General features: G+C 42.4%; 1 protein-coding gene across 1 annotated transcript in view; it reads right to left on the bottom strand.

The window, feature by feature from the left end:
- The window catches only part of LOC122816237 (embryonic polyadenylate-binding protein-like), a 457,099-nt gene that overhangs the window by 156,002 nt on the left and 274,412 nt on the right, over window positions 1-26,685 (bottom strand). The window contains exons 6-7 of the mRNA XM_044088980.1: window positions 8,331-8,425; window positions 1,804-1,941 (exon numbers count right to left, since the gene is read on the bottom strand). Of these exons, the coding sequence (XP_043944915.1) occupies window positions 1,804-1,941; window positions 8,331-8,425 (233 nt within the window). The remainder of the gene's footprint in view (window positions 1-1,803; window positions 1,942-8,330; window positions 8,426-26,685) is intronic.

The raw sequence follows: 26,685 nt of genomic DNA, 5'->3' as shown, positions 1-26,685 counted from the left end.
GGATGCAGGGCAAGCCTTTTTGGGGGGAGGGGCAAGGATGTCCCATCTCCAGTCATGTAGAGATCTCTCAACTACCTCAGATGTAGAAGCCTAAGGAAAGCCCAAAGACTACCCCAGTAGGGTCCAAAGTCACCTGCCTGAAGAAATCCAAGACTTCTGGTTACTAGTTCCCCATGACCCTGCTGTGATGGAAAAGTCAGAGACAAACCATTTAGTGGAGAAGGTCCAAGGGGAAGGGATAGCTCCGAAACCCTCAGAATCAAACACCTACCCCTGGATCCAGCACTGAAACTACAGATAAGAGATACCTCTGGCTCAGACAAGGCTGGTGTTGGTTTGATCACAGAAGTCAGAGTCAATGAAGGCCAAGCCTTTGGATCTGACCCAGACGGTCCTAGAAATCTTGGATTCAGCACCTTGAAAGCTGAGACATAACAGGAGTAATATAGTCCAAAGCTCATGGGTCCAAAGAAAGACAGATTGTAGTGCTCCCAACTGAAATGGAGTCCTGAAAAAAAATCTCATCATTCTGCCCACATCTGCTTTGGACAGACTCCTGGTTGACCTGAAGGGTGAGGAGATGGATGGAGGTCTAGAAACTATGTGGTGTTTTGTGAAAATGGAGGGTGTAGCCTTGTTAGAAATGGGTCCAGAGAGCACCTATGCTGTCTACAGGGAGAAGACAGTGGAAAAGAGTGCCAAATCTGAAGAAATGAATTGATCAGAGGCCTTGGACATTTTGAATGGTGAAGCAGAGATTGGAGCAGAGTACGGACAGTGGTTGGGGAAACGGACTCCCTTGGTTTTTCTTTATGCTTTACTCAGCGACTTCTCCACTAGATTCTTTGGGGGGGGGGGGGCTCTAGACACTAAAGACGAAGGAGGAAGTAAACCCTTAACTAGCTTATGCCTGCACTCAAACAGGACTCAGTGGTTGAAGCCTGAATAGACCTCATACTCAACCTCAAGATGCAAAGGCCCCAAGACAATAAACGTACTGCAAGGTTAAAAAAAAAATTATCTTCATGTGGGTATAAAATACCTCAGGATGCCCACTCAGGCCCTCCTAGTTGACCTTTCTTCTTCCTTGGTGCTCAAGCCACTGCTGGCTTGGACATGTCAGAGGATCTTGCATGGCTGCCTGCGTTTATACCCTAACACCTATGAGCTGAAGTCATTTGCCAGACATACAAAGGTAAAGGTTTGGTAGTCCAGCTAGACATTAGCAAGCTACAACCCATCTGTTGAGAATACTGCAACAGTTAGTCAGGACATCTACTAGTAATCTAGTAGAAAGAAGAAAGGGGGGGGGGGAGCACAAGGCCTAGAGTGAAACAGCAAAAACTACCAAAAAAAATCTATATAATTATAGCAATATAGTTTTTATTTTTTAAACAGGAGTGTTATGAGTAAGGAAAAGGTCAAATACCTGAAAAAGGAAAAGGTAATAATAGTAAGTCATTTATCTCCTAAACACTCGATCCACATCAACCATGTCTGATTGCTGGAAGTGGCAAATGAAAGACAAGGAAATCTGTGGCTTGGGAAAGGATTATGGGTAAGGGGAGGAGCTTGAGATATGGATCCAAAGTCTGAGAAGTGGCTGAATTCAGCTTGGAGGACTCATCTGAAATCCAGGCATTGAGGAACAGATGAGAGACATCAAATCACTCCCTACTGGTTAGCGGAAAGCATCACTATTTAACAAAGCCTACTTGCCAAGTAACAACCAACATATTCCAAGGACATGTGTTTGCATAGCATTCAAGAAGCATAAAAGGGGTGGTGATGTAGCCAAGCTACCTGATATCTGCTAAATCTTTCCTGCTTAAGTTGATCAAATTTCCGCTTTAGTTCACACTGGCGTTCTATCCTCTTCTGTGCTCTTCCTGCATAGACAACACGGCCATTAATTTCTTTTCCATTCATTTCTGCTACAGCCTAAAAAGAACACAAACATGAAATAAACAACTGATCCATTAATAAGTACAAAAAAAATCTGGCAGTTTTTGTAAAGGATGAAGGCTTTGAGCTGCTGCTTCCTGTACTCTACGGTTAGATTCGTTCAGCCTCCATTCTCCCGTATAAGACAAAGTTACTTTACCAGACAGTGGTCTTAGGTTACTCCTGAAAATTAACATGCATCTCCCATGGGCTTAACTAGTTTTAAAAAAAAATCTGCCAATTTACTGTATCAGGACCAGATCAGAATCTGCCATTGCAGTTCTTAAACTTTCCCCAAATGAACCTCACCAAAACCCCCTAAATATCAAAGTGTGCTAAGCTTAAAAAAAAAAAGCATGATTCATGAACTCTTCTTGCATGAAGTTGTACAAACCACATCAGTTTATTAGACAAAGTTCAGAAAGGAGCACAGGTCAATAGAAGTGTCAGCAGAGTAGGAAAGTTTGCATCAGGCTAGCCCTTCTTTCTTTTCAGGAGTTAAAAGTAACAGAGTTGGCACTAAAATGACACCTTATGACCAAGAGGCCTTGCAAGCTCAGAGCTGCAAGAAATAGCATGGGTGCAGTGAGGTAAACAGAACAGCAAAAGCTTTCCCCTGGCCTTTGCATCAACCACCTTTAACAATTTCTTTACAGCTTCTACCTAAATGGTAGCCATAATGCTCTCAGTATACCAGAAGTCAGAAAAGTACAGTTTTGTACCTACCATAAATGTAGATGTTCAAGGATCCACATTGCTGCAGTCATAACCTGTGGGTAGTCCGCTGTCCTCGGTCGGCCCGAATACCAAAGTGTTAGGCTGGCGGTCATGGTCACTCAGATCTGACGTCAGTACGCAGTGGTACTAAAGCGCATGACCGATGCCATATCCTCAGTCTTTCTTGCCCCAGATGTCAGAAGGCCTAAAAAGAAAAGGCCATAGCCAAAAATAGAAAATACCCAACCACCAATGTAGAAAAAATAATTACCCCAAAAGCAACACAGCAACCCCAAACTACAGAGGGGAAGGAGGGAGGGAAAATTGGACTGCAGCAATGTGGATCCTCGAACATCTACATTTATGGTAGGTACAAAACTGTACTATGTTCTTCGTCTCACATTGCTGCAGTCATAACCTGTGGGTAGAATCCCAAAGCAAAGGTAAGGGAGGTTGGCAAAATTAAAAAGCATTAGGAGCTGCTAACATGCCCTGTAAAACTGCAGTGGCAAACCCAGCCCTAGACTTAGAATAAAGAGGAGATGGTAATGTTTAGTAAAAGTGTGCACTGAACTCCAAGTAGCTGCCTCCAAAATATCCTTAGTAGCTACTCCCTTAAAAGGCAGTAGAAGTGGCAGTAGCCCTAGTGGAATGAGGTCTGATCCCAGCCGGAACATCCTTTCCATGATGAGAATAACAAAAAGCAATACAATGGCCAATCCACTTAGAAATAGTTTGCTTTGAAACAGCTTTTCCTTGTGAACCCAAAGCAAAAGAAATGAATAACTGTTGAGTCTGCCTGAACCCTTTAGTTCTGCTCAAATAATAGCGTAACTGCCTGTGAATATCCAAAGAATGCAAAATTTTTCCCCTTTATTTTGGGGATCAGCATAAAAAGTAGGCAAATGAATAGATTGGTTTAAGGCCACATTAGAAACAACTTTAGGCATAAAAGTAGGGTTAGTACGCAGGGATACCCTATCCTTATGGAATATCAGGAAGGGTTCAACTGCCATTAGAGCCTGTAATTCAGATACCCTCCTAGCAGAAGTAATGGCCAACAAAAAAGCAGTCTTCCAAGACAAACTTCAACTCAGATGTAGCTGCAGGTTCAAAAGGAGGTAAAGTAAGCTTTTCCAACACAAAATTGAGATCCCAGGAAGGAGTAGGAGCTCTACGTGGGAATCTTATGTTCTTTGCCCCTCTAAGAAATTGCTTAAACAAAGGGTGAGAAAATAATGGTGGGTCACAATCATAGTGAGCAGAAATGGCTGCAGCATGAACTTTCACGGAGGAGAAAGACAAACCCTTGTCTAATAATTCTGTAAGGTACTGTAGTGTAACACTCAAATTAGGCACCGAAACATCAAAGCTCTTTGCTGTGCTCCAAAGAAAAAATCTCCTCCATTTATCAGCATAAACTTTCCTAGTACTAGGTCGTCTGGCTTCCAATATGACAATCAAAACTTGTTGAGGTAGCTGCGACCCCCTAGGGTCTAAAACAGAATATGCCAGGCTGTCAGATGCAGGGACTGTATCTTGACATTGAGGAAATGATTGCTTGCCTGGGACAAAAGGTGTGGAATTGGTGGCAAAGGCCAAGGAGGTTCCTGTACTAAACTCCTCAGGAGAGGATACCAGTGCTGACGTGGCCAATCTGGAGCTATTAAAATCATGCAAGGCTTGTCCTGTCTGACCTTCAAGAGCACCTTGGGAAGGAGAGGCAGAGGAGGAAAAGCACAGACGTGAAGGTTGTTCCAACTGAAAGATAGAGCATCCACTTTCCAAGCTTTTGGGTGAAACATCTTTGTGCAAAATTTTGGCAGTTGGAAATTTAGTGGAGAAGCGAACAGATCTATGTCTGGAGTTCCCCAAGCCACTGTCAACTGTTGAAATACATGAGGATCCAATTTCCACTCGTGGGGATCCACCATCTGTCTGCTCAAAACATCTGCTAAGGAGTTCTGTGCTCCTGGCAGAAACCTTGCTTGAAGAGTGACGTGCAAACTCAGAGCAGTCTCCCACAAAATCCTAGCTTGTCTGCGAAGAGGGTACGAATGGGTTCCCCCCTGCTTGTTGATGTACCACATGACTGTTGTGTTGTCTGTTTGAATCAACACCTGTCCCGGTTGAAGTAGATCCTTGAAAGCCATCAGTGCAAATTGGACTGCTAACATCTCCTTCATGTTGATATGCAAATGCTGTAGTCTATGAGGCCACGTGTCTTGAATCCATTTCCCATTGAAGTGTGCTCCCCAAGCCATGTCTGAGGCATCCGTCGTTAAGATCTGACTCGCCTCTGGTCGGGTCACAGAGAGTCCCTTGTTTAGGTGACATTCCTGAGCCCACCACAAAAATTCCTTTTGGATGCAAGGTATTATCTGAATGACAGTGTCCAAATCGTGGCAGTGTTGAGTCCATACACTTTTGAGATACCACTGTAGCTTCCTCATATGTAGTTTGGCATTGGGAAGTACCTTGTAGCTTCCTCATATGTAGTTTGGCATTGGGAAGTACCTTGTAGCTTCCTCATATGTAGTTTGGCATTGGGAAGTACCAGAATACAAGATGCCATGAACCCCAAGGCTTGAAGGACTGTCCTTGCAGTCAGCCTGGACAGTAGGGACAATTGCTGGAAGTATAGGGGAAGATTTCTTTGTTTGTCCGGGGTCAAAAAAGCCATCTGAGAGGCTGTATTCAGTCTCACACCCAGAAAGCACATGCCCTGAGAGGGTACTAGACTGGACTTTGTTTCATTCACAGAATACCCTAGGCACCTTAAAACTGCCATTACATACTGTAGATGCTGAAGTAACTTGACTTTGTCTTGAGCAAGAATCAGGCAATCGCCCAGATAAGGATAAATTTGTATTCCTCTTAGTCTTAAGAAGAATATCACAGGAGCCAGGACCTTTGTGAACACCCTGGGCACAGTAGATAAGCCAAAGGGCAATGCAGAGAACTGATAATGAAAAGCACCAGCCCGAAAATGCAGGAACCTCCTGCAGCTGGGCCCGATAGGAATGTGAAGATAAGCCTCTGAGATCCAGAGTTACCATCCAGTGATCTTTGCCTAGCAAAGGCAGAAGTTGCTGCAAAGTTAACATCTTGAACTTTGGAATGTCTAGGTATGTATTGAGAATGGACAAATCCAGAATTGGCCTCCAAGTGTTTCCTTTCTTTGGCACAAGAAACAGGCGAGAATAAAATCCTAGGCCTACCTCTGACGGAGGTACCACCTGGATAGCCCCCATTTGTAAAAGTAAAGAAATCTGCTTGTGAGCCTCCAGCCTTTGCTGAGGAGGTACGTCCAGCATGCCTTTGAAAGGAGGCAAGGTGTGGAAATAAAACTTGTAGCCTCGATTTATAATGTCCAACACCCATTTGTCCTGGGTGACCAAAAGCCAATTTTGCTTGAAAAGTGCCAACTTTCCTCCTAGAGGAGCTGCCAGACAGGAGGAATCTGGCAGCTGGAGATACAGGTCATTGGGTCTGTTTACGAAAAGGCTGACCCCTGCCCTCACCAGAAGATTGTGCAGGAGAACTCCACGTCCTAGGTCTGAAAGAACCCTGAGCATGAGCTCTGCCCCTACCACGTCTAGATCTGCCCTTAGACTGAAAATCACAAGAAGGATAAGCCCATCCTTTTGCAGGCCAATTTCTGCTAAACTTAGGGGGCTGCACTTGTAAAAATTCCTTAACCGTCTGCATGGACTTAGCTTTGTCTTCCATTCTCTTCAAAACTTGACTCCACAGGGGAACCAAAAAGAACTTCAGATTGAAGGGGAGCATCCAAAATTCGAGCTTTAACATGCTCTGACAAATTCTGATCTTTAAGCCAGGCGTGCCTACGAATAACTGAACCAGTGGCAGCCACCCTGGAAGAAGCCTGAAGAGCATCAAAGCCACACTGCAAGGAATGCTTACCTACCTGATCAGAGGCATGAACTAAGTCCTGCAATTCCTTACACTCTATACCCTCAGCTAAAGCATCTACCTTAGATTTCAACTGACTTAACAGAAAATTCTGGTACTTCAGCATATGAAACTGGCAATTTAAAGCCCTCATAGCCAGCGTGGAGGAGGTATACACTTTATTACCCCACCTATCCAATGCTCTAGAATCTTTATCCAGAGGAACTGGATTCTTAACTACAGAAGCCCTGACACCCTTAGGTCCCTGACTAATAGTTTCCGGGTCAGCTCTAGGACCTCTTATACAAATATTTATGAGCCTCTGGAACTCTGTAATACCTGTCTGGCTTGACAGGGGCAGGGGGTAAAGAATCAGGATTAAGGGAAGCTTCAGAAAAAACATCCTGAACATCCAAAACAGGGGGAATAGCCAAGGGCCTATGTTGTGGTAAAAACAAAAATTCCCTAAGCCTCTTACGAGAATCAGAAAAATCCTGACCTTCCCACTTAAAATGCTCCCTCATGGAGTGCAGGGTTTCAGAAAAGGAAAAATCCTCTGGAGGAGAAGCAGAAGGACTGGAATCCTCTGCATCCGATTCAGAATAGGGAGGAAAATCCTGGATGTCCTCAGCTGAAGACTCAGAGTAATCTGAGGAATGCTCCAATCCCTCCACCTCTGTCTCCACCCTAGGCTTCTTATCTGGAGGGGGCATAGAACCTCTGATTAAAGTAATCAAATCCTCTGCCATTTTCAGCATATGTTTTTTAGGAACAGAGCCTGAAGAACTAGGGCTGACGCCTGTGCCAGAAAGACCAGGTCTAGCTTTAGAAGGGGCTTTAGTGACAGAAGTAGAAGGCCTAACAACCTTATGTAAAGAAGAAACTACAGAAACTTGAGAGGCCCCCTCGGCCTGACCTAACTCCTGAGAGGCCAATTCCTGTAAGATTAAAGGCTCCCCCTGTGATTCAGCTGAAACCTCGGCTGGATCCACAGATTCAACCGTAGTTTCCATAGAACCGGCATCCGCAACAGACGACTCATCATGCTTAGACTTTAACGATTTATCTTTTCGCTTCTTAGCGGTAGCAGGCGTCGGAGGATCCGACAGCATGTTGTAGTTACACCGCTTACCGAAAACAAGTCTAGCACAATCTAACCTGCGTTTAATGGTGCGCTTATTAAATCTAGCGCAAAAGCGACACCCGACTACGTCGTGCTCAGGCCCCAAGCAAGGAATACAGAGAGAGTGGTAGTCCCTATGAGGTATCTGTTTCCCACAAGAAATACAATTATTAACTTTTTCTGACATCCGGATTTAACTGAGGCAAGAAAAGACAAAAATATTCCCCAACGGGTTACTTAGCCCAACTTGGTCTTCGGTCTGAAACTCAGAATACGAAAATTTCAGGACGCCGAACGGCACTTGCAAACGCTGCTTCTGCTTTGGACCATGCGGCAAGAAAGACTGAGGATATGGCATCGGTCATGCGCTTTAGTACCACTGCGTACTGACGTCAGATCTGAGCGACCATGACCGACGCCAGCCTAACACTTTGGTATTCGGGCCGACCGAGGACAGCGGACTACCCACAGGTTATGACTGCAGCAATGTGAGACGAAGAACATCCCCCTTTACTTGGTCAATAACACTAATGGTGAAGCTAGGACAGCTGCAGTACTGTGAAGTCAATGTATCAAATAATTCATAACAGTGATGAAATTTAAAGTAACCAAAGTTAATGTCCACACTCACCTTTTGTGCATCTTCATGGTTTTCAAAGTTGACAAATCCAAAGCCCTTGGACCGGCCTTTCTCATCAATCATTACTTTTACACTTAGAGTTCTGCCTAAAGAAAACACTGCCTGCTGAGATTAGTCTATAGCACCAGTCCAAAAATATATTTTAGCAAAACATTTAATGCAGCATTTTTTATTTTACTAATTCACTTTGGAATGCATATTTGTCTATGGCTAGTGTTTATATAAAAAAAAAAACTCCTTTAGAACATGGTCATTTGCGAATCTGCTCTAATCAAAAAAGTGATCTACAAAATGTTGATACTATACAATAAGGTAAACAGTGAGAGAGAAAAAAAACTTTTTGTGATGTTTTATCAAGCATATGTGGTACGTCTTCCATCACTCCACACGATTAGTAATTTAAAGACAGAGATATCAAAGATTACATACTTGCAATGAGAGAGTATATACACAAAAAAATGAAAATGTATTTCCTCCCAGTTGGAAACTGCCCTCACACCTCCTTCCTTTATACAAGGAACAGTCATTGCACCTCATTGTAAATGGCAAATATCTATTTTTTCCATTTTTTGTACTGATGCACTGTAGTCTGAATTCACAGATTCTAACCGCCTTATCTCAAAAGAAGCTCAACTTTTTACAGCACATCTGAGAGTCATCATGTAAAAGTGAACTAAAAGTGAGGGATTGGCATAATGGTTAAGGTTCTAACCTCGCAAACACAAGGTACGGGGTTTGATTTTTCACCTTGGAAAAGCATAGCTAGGCTTAAAAAGACTTCCTGAGATCATTTGGTTTACAGGTTACTAGGCTAAGGAAAATGCATTGGCAAATAACCATTTTTAATGCACACTTGTGACCTATAATTCTGACATTCATTACTTGTGATGCTATAAAATCAAGCCACAAACATCTGGCACCCCTTCGTCAGGTTTGTTGAAGCATACAGGACTGACCTAGTTCTTACAAAGCACACAATTTATTTTATTTTACATTTGTTTACCAGGATAGTCTGACTGGATACATATCCATTTTCAGCAAAGGCTTGGGGAGAAAAGCTCCAAAATATCACAAATACATGAAGAAAAAAATAATGCATATTTATACGAAAAAAACCCAGCAAACATACGCAGTATATTTAATACAGCAAGGATACACAATGCAGTTAGGAAATACAATTTATACAATGGTAGTAAATGTAGTATTTACAAACACACTTAACAGGTCCATTATGCTGGATTTGTAGAAGTGAGTTAAAATTCTTGTAAGATAACAGCAAAGGGTTGCCAAATTTTGGAGAAGTTGAATATACAACAATTCTTATACAACTGGAAAGTATGTCTAGTGGACAAGAAAACATGCACCACAAAGTCACACACACAAGAAGGAATGAGATTAAATAGGTTTACTATCAAAATACCGAATGCAGATGCTCTGCAGATGGCACAATCGGACAGCAGATAGTTGAATGCTGTGTTGCCTACCGTCGGTAGCTCATATAAGCTAATGCCACTGTGCATTCGCAGCTATGAAGTTGATCTAAGGGCTAGACATCGCGATACAGTGCAGATTGGGACATTCATCCTTTTCCTCACTGTAGTGCAATCTTGGAGTTGAAATATATAGTTAGGGGGTGTAACGCAGGGGGGCTTGCACCCCTGCAAAGACGTGATGCGAAGTGTAAGTTATACTTGAGCTCCTATGTGGACATCATGTTTTATGTTCAGAGACGTTGTTAAATCTTGTGAATTCATTTAGCAGATTCAACATTTCACCCAAATTAAATTTGTGATCCGGCCTTTCCGTTCAAGGTTCTGAATGGATTTTTGTAATGACTTTAGTCATTTTGATAGTAAACCAATTAAATACACATGGATACAGAGATTTATCTTTATTCTTGAGACTTCTGTTTATGTAAAAAGAAGCTATGTACTCACCATAACGTTCCATGTATGTAGTCCATCTCGCCGAACATTATTACATGTGGGTTCGGAGCAGATCCTCTGCTCTGATTCGGCCGCTTAGAAAGCCTGAAAGCGTCTGATTGGCTCATGGCTAATAAGTATCCCATGATGCATGCGCACATTCCCCAGATCTTGTTTGCTACTAGTCTACCAGAATCAGATATGAAAAAGGAACAAAGTTCTGAAAGAATAAACTGTAATAAAAGGAGTCCTTGTGGCAAAAAAAACACTATAGAAAGAGAAAAACTGTATCCAGATCCTCCAGGAAGGGGGTTGGTGGGTTCGTAATAATGTTCGGCGAGATGGACTACATACATACATGGAACATTATGGTGAGTACATAACTTCTTTATGTTATATAGTCCTATCTCGCCTCCATTATTACATGTGGGACAGCATCCCTAGCATCTTGAATGGGTCTCTCACTGGAAGATGCTCCTGAGTACCGTGGAAACATGAAGCTCTACCCCTGGAAGTTAAATCCAATTTATAATGGGAAATGAAGGTATGAGGGGTAGCCCATGTTGCTGCTGCACAAATACTATCAAAATAGGTGTCCTGGCTTGGAAAGCAGCAGAAGTAGAGAAAGACCTGGTGGAATGCACTTTAACTTTAAAGGGCAACTCATTTCCCCGAGAACTGTAAATAAAGGAAATACAACTAGAGATCCAGTTCGAAAGTGTAACCTTGGAAACTGGCAAGCCCATTCTCATCTCAGCAAAGGAAATAAACAGCTGTTCTGATTTTCTAAATTCTTTGGTCTGGTGGATATAGAAACGTAGTTGCCTGTGTACATCCAATTGGTGGAATGTATACTCTGCTTTGCTGGAGTGAATAGGGAAGAACACTGGCAATTCAATTGTTTGGTTTAAGTGAAATTGAGAACAGACTTTAGGAATAAAGGAAGGGTTGGTCTGGAGAGAGACCCTACCTTTGTGAAAAATTAAGTATGGAGGTTTAACAGACAGAGCTTGTAATTCAGAAACTCCCCTGGCTGAGGTTATTGCTACCAGAAACAGAGTCTTCCAAGACAGAAACTTCAACTGACAACTATGGGCTGGCTCAAAGGGTGGCAGAGTAAGTCTAGACAGAACTAAATTCGGGTCCCAAGGTGGAATGGGGTCTTGTATACAGGAGGTCTTAACATCGTGGAACTCTTAAAGGATTTGCACAGTTTGAGAGACATAAGGCTGGAATCATTAATCCTCACATGAAAATTAGATATTGCTGCTAGTTGAACTCAGAGGGTAGCAGCCGCTGAACCTTGGTGAAAGTTCAGAAATCTCCAGAACAATAGTAATGGGAGCTATAAAAGGATAGACTTCTCTATTGTGTGCCCAAATGGAAAATCTCTTCCATTTACTATGATACAATGTTCTGGTCGAAGGCTTGAGATAGGTAATATGAGTTACAGCTGGAGACAAATCATGAAGCCTGACTAGTGATGGAACTGGAGCAGCTATGCTGTCAGTTTGAGAGTGTGGAGACTGGGGTGAAGAGAACCTGACATGTGTATCAGGAGGTCTGGCACTGAATCCAGCGTCCATGGTCAGTCCAACAGGTGAGGCCCGAGAAAAGGGAACCAAATCTGACGAGGCCAGTAAGGGGTGATTAGGATCATCTTGCTTCCCAACAGCATTGCTTTCTGTATAACCTTGGGGATGAGTGGAAAAGGAGGAAAAGCATAAAGGAGTCCTGGGGGCCAATCATGGACTAGTGCATCTCTTGGAGACTCCCCTGGAGGTGGGGGGGATGAGAGAGAAAAAGGTGCTGCATTTGGTGTTGATGGGACTGGCAAAGAGGTTGCAGCAGGGTTGTCCTCACTTGTGAAAGATCATACTGGCTATTTTCTGGTTCAAGGACCATTCGTGAGGTAACAAAATTGCCCTGCTTAGCTTGTCTGCTATTACGCTGGAAGTCCCCGGGATATGCATTGCAATGAGAAAGCGTTGGGAAGAAATCACCCAATCCCAAACTCGTATGACCTCTCGACATAAGGGATATGATCTGGTTCCCCCTTGTTTGTTTAGATAACAGACAACCAACATGTTGTCGGTCTGGATAGCTATCGTCCCTAGAGGGAGAAGGCCGTGAAGTGCTTGCAACACTAGAAGCACCGCCCTCATCTCTAGGACACCGATATGCAGATGGGCCTCCTGCTCTTGCCATGTGCCTTGGACAGTCCTGCCAAGATAATGCCCCCCACCCTGAGAGCCATCCGTGGTCACAGTGGCAACGGGTTGGTGCAGTACAAAGGGAGTCCCTGTGGTAAGATGACCTGGTTGAATCCACCAACATAGGTCCTTTTTGCAAGAATCTGTAATCAGGATCCGATGATGTAGGGGCAACTGTTGAAACAACCACTGGAATGACAGGAGCCATTGGAGTACTCATATGTAGTCTTGCTAAAGGTACCAAGGTTATGGTTGACGCCATAGTCCCAAGAAGCTGCAATACCACCTTTGCTTTGACTCTTTGAAGAGGAAGTATTCTGTAAATTTGTTGCACAAGATTCTGTATTCTGTCTGTAGGCAGTCTGGCTGACATCTCAACCATGTCCATGTTTGCTCATATAAAAGTTATAGGCCGAGTGGGCAAAAAAGAGGATTTTTCCCAGTTTATTGAGATCCCCAACTGGGAACAGAACTTGATTGTGGAATCTCGATTGAATTAGGCAATGCCTGGTGGTGGCAGTCAGGAGCCAATCGCCCAGGTATGGAAAAAATTGGATTCCCTGATTTTTTATTTTATTTTTATTTTACATTTGTTGACCGGGATAGTCCGACTGGATGCATGTCTATTTTCAGCGGAGGCCCGGGGAGAAAAGCTCCAAGGGTAAGCAGATACAGCATTACATAATACCAGCATTACATATTACAAACAGACTATTTACAGAGATTACATAAGTAAGCAAGTTAAATAAAGTTCCACAGGTTACAGTTAATCCTGAGCACAAGTCAGGATTAAATTAAATTAGACAGTAAACTGGTTAACAGATTTTTTTACACATTCTAGAGAGAGTTAGCCAGGCTTGATACCATTGACATAGCCAGTTAAGTGACAAATGTTGTTCGCGTCTAGTTTTAAATTGACCTAAGGTGGAAAGTTAGGTAATGTCAGCTGGAAGAGTTCCAGGATCTACTTAGAGTTTGCAAAGAGAATCACCGGCTGTGTTATTAATTTTGCTAGTCTGAATTAGTAGTTTGGTTAGAGGATCGAAGCGGTCTATGATTGTTATAGGGGGTGATAATATTTTTAAGTGCAGGAGTATTGTCTGGATTAGAGGGGATTTTATAGGCCATAATCAGTTGGTTATACACTGGATTAGGCTGGGTAGTTCAAGCCACCCAAGCTGATTTAGATTGATGCAATGATGTGTCCTAAAAGGCAACCCAGTGGAAAACCTGGCAATGTGGTTGTAGCAAATTGAGAGTTTAAGGACAGTCTTGTTTAAATTCAAGAGTAGAGGGGATGCATACAGAAGGGTTGAAAGAAGGTGAGAGCGAGCTATGGCAATTTTAGCTGGAGGGGTTAGGAAGGCTTTTATTCTGTAAAGTGACCCTAGTTTTTTATTGATGGTTTTGATAGTTTGGTTAACATGTAGGTCAAATTTTAGATTATTGTCTATGATAACACCTAATAGTTTTGTAGATGGGTCAGGGGAGATTGTGCCATCATTTGATTTTATGGTAAAGGTGAAAGCGGTAGACCTATGTGTTGGTGAAAATAACAGCATTTTAGTTTTTTGGGAATTTAGGATCAGATGATGTTCAGAAAGCCAGTTTTCTATTGTATTAAAGGTGGTCTGGGTAGCTGACCATAACTCTACTGGAGATGTGGCTGAGCAAATCAGAGTAGAGTCATCAGCATATTGGATACAGCTGACTTTTGGGATGACAGTATAAAGGTCATTAATGAAAATGGAGAACAGCAAGGGCCCTAGTATAGAGCCTTGTGGTACTCCACGGGTGTTAGGTAGAAGGTTTGAGAGTTTGTTCTGCCAGAGGACAGCCTGCTGTCAACCATTCAGGTAGGACTGAAACCAGTGGAGGGCTCCAGTATCTAGACAGAATGTTTGCAGGGTGTAAGTTGGTGATCAACCATATCGAATGCCTTGGAAAGATCCAAAAAGAGGGCTGAGGATATATAATTATTGTTGTGATTATGGTTTATGGTGTTAGTAAAGGCTAGGAGGGCTGAAGTAGTGCTGTGATGAGGACAGAAGCCATGCTGAGTGTCTGCCATAAGGCGATTTTGGATTAGGTGGTGCATGAGTTGTCTATGAATACATTTTTCCATAATCTTTGCAAGTGGAGAGAGTATAGCTATTGGCCTATAATTGGGGAATTCAGTAGAGCTGCCTCCTTTGTGAAGTGGGATTACATAGGATATTTTCCAGATAGTGGGAATTTTAGCTTCTACTATGGTTTGATTGATTAGTATTGAGACGGGGTAAGCAATAGCATCAGCTGATTTTTGTAGGTACTCTGCAGGGAGTTGATCAGCAGAAAGTGTAGTGGGTTTTAATTTTTTGATCAAGGTACGGATAAGTGAAGTGACGACTGGTTGGAAGCTGAACATGAGGTTTCTAGGGGTGCTACTTTCAGGACCAGGGGAGCTAGGAGGTAGTTGGCTAGCTAGGGCTTGAATTGTCTCAGTAAAGAATTGGTTAAAACTATCAGAAACATCTTCAGGGGTTTTTTATCAATAGCAGCAGCAGGGATTGGGGTTGAAGTTTGTCCAGGATGTAGTAGATTATTTAAACCTGCCCAAAACCACTGAGGGTTATTTTGATTTACTGTCTGTAAATTACAGTAGTATTGTTTTTTGTCTTGTAAAATGGATTGCCTGTATTTACTGTGATCTTGAGGGTCTTTAGAAGAATGCCATAAAGCCCATGCTTTGTTTCTAAGGGTAATTTTGAGTTTAGACTCTATAGAAAGCCATGGTGCAGTTTTTGCCTTGGTTCTCTTTGAACGAACAGGTGCATGCAAATCAAGGATCTCAAGGAATTTGTTGTTAAAGTATGCTATTGCTTCCTCTAAGGGGAGGTGTTTTAGAATAGACCAATTACATGAGTTTAGTTGATGCCGCAAATGAGCTGTGACTACTGCCATGCACTTGAACACCCAGCCAGCTGTGGTGAGACCAAAGGGCAGCGCCTGAAACTGGTAATAATTGGTTCCCAGCCGGAAGCGTACGTAGGTAGCTCCTTGATGCATTGTCCATCCTTATGTGCTGGTAGGCATCCTGGAGATCTATTGAGCACATCCAGCTGTCTCTCCCCAACAAAGGGAGTATGGATTGTAGAGTGACCATTCGGAACTTGGACTTCTTTACATGCTCGTTTAACCTGCTGAAGTTTAGGATGGGTCTCCAGTCCCCTGTTCTTTTTGGAACCAAAAAGAACCTGGAGTATGTTCCAAATCCTGTCTGGTCTGTTGGGACCTTTTGGATGGCTCTTTTTAATAGCAGTTTTTCTATCTCTATAGCCGCTTGATCCCTGTGATTGGGTGGTACATCTGGGATCCTTTTGGGAGGGCATGGAGAATGGGAAAAGGGTATAGAGTGACCTCTGGTAATGATGTCTTGTACCCACTTGTCTCGAGTGGGATTTAGCCAAGCTTCTGGGTACAAGGACAGGCGACCCCCGACCGGCTCCAGAGACACAGTCAGGTTCCACATCAGGAACACTGATAGGGATGGTCATGAAAGGAATTGCGACCTCCCTGATTTTGTGAGTCTCCCCTGCCTTTAGGAAGTCTACCATTATTTCCTCCTCCCCTGCTTCTGAAGGAGGAATCACCGTGTGTGTCCTGGAAAGGTCTCTAATTTCTTGAACCACATTTTGCCACTTTTCTGACCTTTAGGGTAAGGTCTAGAAGGAATGGTAAAACAGACTCCCACGGCAGAGAGAGTCTTTCTTTCCTGTTCACACCTGGTGAGGGTATTTCACCTTGGGTCCAAAAAGAGAGGATCTGTCCATGGGAGCATTGGTGAATGTAGACTTGAAAGGCTCAGCAAAGTTGCATAGACCCATCCAGGAATGTCTCCTTAATGAGACTCCTGAACCCGCCGCCCTACTTGCACCATCAGCTGTATATGAGATCAGCCACATGGAGTTTACAATAGATGTGAGGGTAGCCAACTGAGCACATTGTAGATGGGACTGCTTCGGTCGAGGTACCCTGAAGAGCATCTCCTAACTCCTTTAGGAGATCTCTCTGAAGTCTCATAAAATGCGATAGATAGTTCAGCGATCTGAGTGTAAAAGCCACTGAAGAGAAGATATGCTTCCCGCACCTATCCATCGTTCGGGATTCCTTGTTAGGTGGATGGATAGAAGTAGTCTCTGCTAGCTCCTTCTTAATGGCCGCCGCCACCACCATGACATCAACAGGTAAACCCTTAGATAAAAACTCTTTGTCCTTAGGGGCGGAGAGAAATTTATTCGGCCTCCTGGGGACCGGTTCCACGGCAGAGAGTCTGCCATGCCTTCTGACTCACTAGATCTAGCAGTTCATCAAATGGAGGAGACACCCATGAAGCTGAGGGTTGAGACCCAAAAGCCTTCAGGTACAATGACTCCTCATCGGAAGGGGCAATGGTGGGCCAGCCACCCCTCTGCCTGAGGATCTCCAAAATGTCTGCAAAGGAGACATCTTCAGAGGACGACTTAGGGAAACCCTCCGACTCGAGGTCAGTGTCAGATGTGACAGACTCATCCAGGGAGTCTACATGCTTCCTCTTACATGATCTCTTCCAAGGGGGCTCCTCAGTGGGGTCTTCTGGGGAGGACTCGGAAGATCGGGGACCACCCAAATGGGGGTCCTGAAGCTGCGAGTCTCCACCATCCCAGGGGAGAGAGGATACAGAGACTGTAGTTGGCGCTTGAGGAAGTATAGCATCAGTACTCCTACGTGGTACGGATGAACTATCAAACATGCTCATCTTCAGGAAAACCAATTCCTCCGGCTCCGAACAACACCCTGGCTCCGAGAGAGTGTAGGTGCCAATGGCTCCAAAGGAATTGGCTCTGAGAATGATGTAGGGTCCGAGCTCACTTGCGCTGATGCACCAAGAGGGAGACTCTGCACTGAAGAGGTTCGGTTGCAAGTGTCCCCCCTCAGGCCTGATCGAAGAGCTTCGGACCCTAGACACTTTGGACAGTGCCGACAGTGTCAGAGCAGGGCTCTGCTCAGTGACAACCACCCGGGGTTGCTGGTGCAGAGAACACCACTACAGTCGGTACCGACAGCATTGGCTCCAAAGGCCCAATCTGGGTTGGAGGAGGAAAAAGTGCAGGGTCGGTAACAGGAGTCTGCTCAGAGACAGAAGTGGTCAGAGCCGATAAAAATTTTGGCAAGGCCGACGACCTAAGGAGTCTGAGCACCACTCTCTCCATGTCTTCAGAAAAGCTCCTGAAGGGAGGATCTGGAGGACAGTGTTGGAGACCTCGCTCTCTGTAATATAGGTGATCTTAAAGTAGGGTATACCGGTGGAATGTCTGTAGACCGGCTCAGAAGAGGACTGCTGGTGATCGGCACCGAAGCACTGGGTGCTGACACTGCAATGTCCATGTCCAGAATCTCGATCGGCTCAGAGGACAGTGGAGCCAAACAGAGACCATCTCCAATTTAGGTAACTTCTGTGGCGGTTCAGAAACAGAAGTTGAGGCTGGAGAAGGCCTTTTGGAGGTCTTGCCCTTATCTTTACTGGAAGAATGCAACCTAGCAGACGACGACGAGCTGGCTAGGTCTTCCTCGAAAGAAGGTTTTAACAATCCTTTTAAAATCAACTTATTCTTCCATTCCTGGAGCACTCTAGGACTACAGGAATGGCAAAAGACACAAGTCTCTTGAAGATGTATGGCCCCTAAACAGTACACACAGACGCTAATGTCCATCAGTGATGGAAATTTTTTGAGAGCATTTAGTACACTTTTTAAATCCTGTTTATGCTCTTTATGTTCCTTAGACATAATGACCATCTCAATAGGCAATTGAAGAGAAAAAGCAACACACTCACTCAACAAGAGAGGAACTAAATCCTCTAACTTAAACAGATCTAGATATATTTCTCACAACAACCAAGGGAAGTTTTACTAGGTTCTCCAACTTAAATGAACGTAGTGTAAAGGAAAGGGAAACAGACTAATACCTCTAAGTAAAACGGTATAGTAGAATGCGCACACTCATGGGAACACACAAAAAAGGCCAACAGGCCCAAACTTTTATAGCAGAAAAGTCAAATCCAGGAAAAAAAGTCAAGTCCGGTTAAATTGACACAATCAGTTATCACAATAAGGCTAACAGCAATAAGAAAACCACTTCACAAGAAGTTAAAAAACTTCGAACAATCAGAATAAGAAAGAACGAAATCACTTAGCCACGGCCAACCAAAAGAAGCTTCCGAGTGAAGACGCGGCAAACGAGATCTGGGGAATGTGCGCATGCATCATGGGATACCTATTAGCCACGAGCCAATCAGAAGTTTTCAGGCTTTCTAAGCGTCCGAGTCGGAGCAGAGGATCGGCTCCGAACCCACATGTAGTAATGGAGGCAAGATAGGACTACATAACATTAAATGGTTAACTAAATCAATGTCTAAAGCAGACTGCATACGAAGCCTTACAGAATTCAATGTTGCTCCCCCAAAGTAGCCCAAATGTAGCAGTCATAGGCATACATAAGCAATGGGCAATCAAACAGAGCAATTAAAAAACAAAAAAAGCACAATGATAAAGTAGCAGACTACTCATTAGTATGACTGAGTACTTGCAACAAATCTCAAAGGTTGTCCTGATTAAGAAAAAAAATGAATTACTCCTTTCAATGAACAAGGCAACATTATATATGGTTTGAAGCTAGCCTGTTTTGGGAATTGGTATATGGTAGTCCAGCATTTTCATTTATTGACTTTGCAGAAGAAAGTTAGCCATTTTAAAAATTCTAAACAGTTTTACCTTTCACTAGTTTCAGGTCTGCATTTCTCTCAAGCTAGTATGAAAATCAGCTAAGGGTACAACATACAAATTGAGAAATATTTAAAGGTAAGAAAATTCAGACAGTTATAGTCAGACTTGTTTAGACACTTTCAGATGTGTTGTACAGTAATGTACACCAGTTTAAAAAGTACAGTTATAGGCAAGTGTACTTGCTACACGAGAAGATCTTCGAACAGTAAATTATACTGCTTGGATTACATCCTGCCTTACCCATATCCCTCCCCAGTCGGAAATTCCAAAATCTTTAATTTCCTTCCTTGCAAACACACAGGCTGACACTGAAATGTACCAGCTTTGGTGTATAAAAAGCCAGTCTCTTCAGTTCTTCATAGCAGAATAACTTAAAGGAAGGTAGGTGTGTGGTGATAAACTGCTTTTTACCTGTAATTCGGAATAACTTTGACAAAAAGTGTGTAGGATCATAGGAGATTACTAGGTTATTGACCTGGAGATCATTTTAAACCTAGCCGTTTCAACTCAATGTAATACCGTACAAGTACTAGTCAATAACAAAGACTGCATTTAGTGGTAACTGCTCATGTCCAGGAGGGCTGTGAGCACTATCCCTGGTAAGAATTTACAGGGCCCCATCCACTCATCCAGTTCCTCTTGAACGGTGTCAGAGGTGCTCTGTTTCACATGAATTGGTAGCCTGTTCCAAAGGAGTGGCAGTCGCTGGGAGATAAATCTGTCCCTCTAGCATGTCCTATTTAAGTCGCAGACCATATTTAGATCCCTGAAATGGGTAGCCCTAGACCCAATTAACTTACGGGTATGCAGTAAATGCATTAGGTTTGGGTCTTGGGTTGCTCTGTAGGCCAGGCACAAGTCTCCCCCAAGTCTATACGATACAGAGTAGCGAGACAAGGATCTCCAACTGCTGTGGGTGCTTAGTACGGTACATACCAAATGGGGTGTTGTACTCAATTATGGGCCAGACAAGTGCCAAATATAGGGGGGTTGAAACTTTTGCTCTTGAGGTGATGCCTTTACTAATCAAGTGAGCTATGCAGAAACTTTCCTTACAACAGTAGACACATGGTGGTTGAAGTTAAGGTCATGGTCGATCTATAATCCCAGGGTCCTTACCACTTCATGGTTACTTGAGAGTATAGTTATTGATTGGATAGTTTGAAGGGACATTACTTGTTCAGAAGGGAATGATCATGCATTTCTTTGCATTCAGTTTGAGACAGTGGCTAATACACCAGTCACTGGTCTGTGTGAGACCCTCCTGGAGTACACAGACATCATTGTCAGTTTACTCCAGGAGGGTCAGTCTGTAAAATATGTAAATATAATAACTTGTGCACAAGGAGTGACTAGGCTATACAGGCACATAACGTATTAAAACGGTTGTAACAAAGTAACTAAAGAACTTAAGGTAGGTCTATAAAAACACACGCTATATTTGGACAGTTTTTGTGTAGAACATCGAGTTTACTGCACAACAACACAGAGGTCATGGCTGAAAATGATCATAGGACCAGTCCACCTACCCAGTTAACAAAAGTTAAATAAAAATAAATGCTCCACCTTTTAGGCCTGTAGACATGCATTCACGACAAAATTCCTTAAATGCTGAAGGATGGAAATTACGGCAGAAACATTTTGTAGTAATTACTGTTAATGGAGATGTATAAAATGTGTATTCTATACTGTGCATGTATTACAGGTTCATAAGTATCAGACTAGCTGCCCCTGTGGACCACTTTACGCCTAACCAGTTTCCCTTTTTGTGCTCAAATTAATCTATCCCATTTGGCTAGAAATGGGCCATACCCATCCCATGTTTGATAAATGTTACCCCTAATGGGAATAACTGGGATCATATCATATAGATAATTTTAAGGGACCCATGCATGAGACAGCATTTAAAGGAAAACTCCACTTTAGAACTCAAACATTTTTTTTCATTGCATCTTTTTTTTTGAGCTATTTTAATGCCTCTTCTTTTACAATTTTAATGCGTCTCTCAAAATGGCGGATCATGGGGCCTGCCTTGGTAACGTGATCTTATTTTCTTGCTTTCATTCCTTCTTCCCAGAATACATTTCAAGTCCTCTTTATACGACTCATGCCAAACATAAGGAAGTGGTGCCATTTTCTCATGCCATTAAAATATATGGCGGGACTGTGATGCACTGTCAAACAGCTGCTTTTATGTTTACCTGACAGCTTCATTTATGCATCTGCCAGAGCTTGCTCTATGCTATAAATACTTAACTATTGTAAGAGGAATCGTTTGTAGTCAAAAAAATTTGACAAACCCTCCACCACACTCATGCGGAGGTGTGAAAACTCTCACTGCAGTAAATGATCCTTGCTGTACATTTACAAGTGACAAGTAGGAGGACTCTGTCTGCTACTTCCCAATGCCTTCAGTGGGAGGATTTTTCTCTCTCATGAAAGATGCAGACTTAAAATATGCTTTACTAGTTTCCTCAATAACTTCATGTCCCCCCCTTCTTTTTTCTATTTCACATTTATTTTATTATAAATTCAACGTATGCACACATATTGCGCGCACACACATTATATATATATATATATATATATATATATATATATATATATATATATATATATAAAAAACCTTTACATTATCGAACGATCAAATGTTCGACAGTCATATGGCCGAAACCATATCATCGAACATTCAAATGTTCGACAATGTAAACGTAACAAAAAAAAAATTAAGCAAAATAAAAGGTGTACAGCAGGAGGGTAAGCCTCCCTGCACCCTCTACACCCCCCCTACTTGAATATACCAACTCAGAGATCGCACTACATTGCGGTAACGGGAAATATTCCCCTTCCGCGCTATATGGACTTGTCCATTCAGTCATTTGCCGTAACCACACTTTAGTGCGATCTTGGAGTTGGTATATTTCGGTAACGGGGGTGTGGGGTGTGCAGGGAGCTTGCTATGGACACTTATTTAATTTTGTCCGTGTTATCTTACCTTTACAATGTCAAACATTCAAATGTTCAATGATATGGTCTCAACCATACCATTGTCGAACATTTGAATGTTCGATAATATAAAGGTAACCATATATATATATATATATATATATATATATATATATAAATATATTTTATATCTTATATATATATACATATATATATATATATTTTATATATATATATATATATATATATACATATATATATATATATATATATATATATATTACACACACATGCACACACACGTGTGTATGCGTTTTTCTATGTACATAAAGTACATGTGTACAAAAGCATATGGTTTTGAGTCTGTGTGCGTGCATTTAAACACAGTTAAGTACATATGTTTTCTTTTCTTAGTGTTCTTAATGTAAGGGCACATAGTAAATGTATGTTAAAGTAATTTAGCTGCATATTACGGCTGTAAGGACTGACTCAAAGTCAGTGGGAATCTCTTACAATGGATCTTTATGTACCAGATATGCATCCCCCTCTAGAAGGATGTCACAGAAAAGCATAAAACACCTTTTTATGAATAGCATCAGTGCACCTAGTTGACAAGGTTGACACCTGACTCTCTCTCTCTGCAGTTTTGGCCTGTGTGTGTGCGCACATGTGGTGTGTGCGTGTGCACATGTGTGTGGGGGGGGCTTCTAAATGGTAAACGCATTGATACTTTACAAGAAAACGTATTTACTGACTTTTCTCTAAACGTCAGAAATCTTTGATACTACATTTAAGTTATTTTAACACAAACGATAACCAACATTCAAAGCTTAGAATTTCAATACTGTGTTGCTGCTTATGTAAAGTTGTTAGAAGAGTTGACAACTGCCTTTTAACCCCTGACTGATCGCTTCGTTTTGCCAAGTGTTAAGTTCTCCTCCCCCTCTGCAATAAAAACAGTGGAAACAGTTCCACAGCTTTGTCTTTTTTTATATCCGCTGCTGTATTCCTGATATTAGCAGGATTAACTGCCCATCTAAGAATGACAGCAGTACCTGACACGGTCAACTACAGGTTTAACTGTGTCTTTGATATGTCACGCAGGTGGAGACTAATTTCTTTGCAAAGTATGAGAAGAGTTTAAAAAAAAGCCCTTCCTCTGACTTCAATGCAAGGGAATAAAAGTTTTAAAAAGCGCAAGCAGGTTTCTGGTACCTACACAATGCTGGAACCATACTGTAGAGAGAAAAGAAACCTAACAATTGAGTTTAACTGTATGAGATGGTGGAGTTTCCTTTAAGAGTTGTGTCTGTCCATTAGTAGTACAGGGGGAAGTCCTGGGTTAAGTTTTCTGTTTCCCATCCACAGATCCAAGGTTTACTTTAATATGGACAGGGATGAACTTTGTTTAATGTGGATGGGGATTCTCTTCCACAGAAGCAGTATCCTCTGAGAGATATACCTGTCCTACAAACAATTTTGCTGATGTTGTAGAACAGATTTCGATCTACAGACTGAGTATTTCTCATGCCACTGGACTTTATGTGTAGTAAAACCACCATTAATGGGTCAGAGGATGCCTTGTATGGCAGACCCAGGTCAGCTCTTAGCAATCTATAGGATACAGAGTATTCTGACAGGGCTTGGAGTCAGTCCATCTAGTACATGTTGATTAGGCCATGCATCCATTTTTGTAAGGTATCTCTGTGGGCATTCCAGTTGTTGCATGCATCTGGACAGAAAAAGATTAAACACCCCAAGCTACGTCCTATTGCAGCCTTTATTCCAAACCAAACTTAAAATACTAAGTTTCCAAAAATTGACATCAAAAATAGAAAGTCAGTGAGCAACTCCCAGTTCTAAAACTACAAAATTATGACATCTGACTTTGATAGCCACAAAGGAATTTAAGTGTAGTCGTTAAAGATTAAATGAATAGGGCCTGAAAGCCAAATTAAGATCAAATGGGAAAGAATACATATAGTAGAAAAAAAAGCCTTACAGATTTAGCAGCAGTTTTACTTCTGAGTCTTTATTTAGATTTGATGCGAGTGCTCCCCCCTGGGCTGAATAAAAGTATTTCTATCGTTAGTGAACTAAAGGACAAATTGCACAAAATTTAACAATTTTGTGCATACTGCTGTATGTACTTTTGTTTAAAAATTTTATATATTTTATTACACTTAACTTTTTTCATAGTATGTACTATGCACACTGAAGGTATGCTAATCTTGTTGCTACCCCTTTAAGTTCTTATTAGCTACAGTTGTCTTCTTTGATTGAAGAAAAATGAGGGTGTGTTCCTGGCTTTTTATTTGAAAAGTAGTTTGTGTGGAGTTAGTAACGGTTCTGAAGATATCTTTTTAACGTACAAGACAAAAACGCTTAACCTTACTACTTTGCGATTTTATTTTTTACGTTCTGGATTTAAGTAATACATTATTTTGGAATCTAGTCCTGGTCCTTTGGGGCTCCTAGTTGTGTATTATTTAATTAGCTTAATTAGTCAGTGGGTGGGGTAACCCAGGAAGTAGATGGGTGGGCACAAAAAGCTTACAAGAACACATTCCTCAGTGGATGGGTTTGAGAGCTTCCAATCACCCCTCTGTTTCAGGATTTCTAGAATGTCTCCAAAGGAGACATCTTCAGAGGGTGACCAGGGGAGCCCTTTCCTTCATCTTAATCAGTCTTCCGTGACAGATTTGTCTGGAGAATGTAGATGCTTCCTCCTGCAAGTCCTTCAACGGAGTGGCTTCTCAGTGGGAATTTCTGAGGAAGAGTCCAAATAGGAGGGACCCTGAACAGGGATATCTTGCAGCTCCTGTGCCTGCTGTTTAGACATGATAGATTGTGACAGCTGTGATACAGAAGATACATAGATGTAACACTCCAACATAGGAGCAGCAAGCTGAGGCTTTTGCCGAGGCTAAATCTCTCTCCATTATCTGGAAGGCAAGCCCACCTGAAGAGGGATGGGAGCCTGGAACGGAGACCACCTCGGAACTGGGGTCACACCCTGCTCCTATGAGCTGCTATCCACAACAGGAGCTGGGGTGGGTTTGAAACCACCATGGTCCCAAGAGCCAAAGACGGTGTCACAAACAAATGGAACCATACAGAGATCTTCGGAATAGACAGCCAAACCATGGTCCTGGGTGTGTAACGGATCCAGTGGTGCAGAGGTAAGGTCTACCATTGGCATGGAAACAGCTGGTACCAGAACAGTTGAAGTGATGGGCTCCAATCCTTGGAAGGAGGAAGGTCTGGTGGAGTCCTTGGAGAATATGCCTCAGCTCCAGGAGTGAGAGGTCTGTGCAGGTGGCTGCCAAAAGGTGGTCCACCAATCTACGTCCACTTCAGAAAGACTTCTGGAAGAATGGATGGACATTCACAAGGGAGACTCTGGTCTATTAATGAAAGGGCTAGGAAGTTGACCAAAGAATGGGTCCACAGAGGGGGAATACTTTGTCCTGGGAGGTATAAATGTCTCAATTTTCAGCACTGTAGGTTGATGTGCAGAGGGGGAATCTAGAACTGAATGACAAGTGAGTGAAGCTGGTACAGAAGAAATTGTTACCGCCGAAGTAATGGTTGGTGCCTAAGTAGTCATTATCAGTGCAGTAACTGTTGGTATCAATTAAGACTGAACCACTGGTGCCGAAGATAATTTTCCAGTAATTTTAGGTACTTTTGTCCTTAGTTCCGATGACACAGATGGAACCCTCAACTTGTGCCGATGGTGAGGTCGACACAGAATGGCTCCTCTTTTTTAGGGATCAGGTTTTGACAATTTAGATATCTCAAGCTTAGAGGGGGCTTCTTCGAAGGAGCATTTTAGCAAGCCTTTCAAAATAAGTTTATTGCATCACTCTGCCAGTGTATGGGCACTGAAACCCTGGCAAATCTTACACGCAGTGTCTAGATGGGGCACACCCAAACAGTATTCAAAGGAAAGATGCCCATCTGAATTGGGCATCTTTCTGCCACAGTCTTAACATTGCTTAAATCCATATGTCCCTTTTTGTTTACCTGCCATTTCAAGTTCACACACATGCAAAACAGACAGTTGAAGACATAGTAAAAATTTTTAAACTAAAGGCCTACCAACAATGGTATACAAAAATTACCTAAAAGGGTAAGGAATGTAAGAGAAAGGATACCAGTGATGGTATCCAAGTTACCAAAAGGTAAAAGGAAATAGTGGGAAAAACAAGTTACCAATGATGGTAACAATTACCATTAGGTAAAGGTAGATTGATACAGAAAGCACTTACCCACGCAAGAAAATAGAAAGTGTCATTACAAATACAGATATACTTTAGTAAAAATTGCTAATACAAAAACAATAATTAAGGCAATTAGCTGAGTATCATCTGATGTGTCCGATTTTCAAGCTGCAAAAAACAAGATCTGAGGTAATGGAGAGACCTTCATTGTGGGTAGAGAGCCTTAACTCGAG

The sequence above is a fragment of the Protopterus annectens genome, chromosome 12.part0 (assembly GCF_019279795.1).
Source record: "Protopterus annectens isolate FY-2018-M chromosome 12.part0, PAN1.0, whole genome shotgun sequence".
Lineage (NCBI taxonomy): Eukaryota > Metazoa > Chordata > Ceratodontiformes > Protopteridae > Protopterus > Protopterus annectens.
This window is presented reverse-complemented; position numbering and strand designations above follow the sequence as displayed.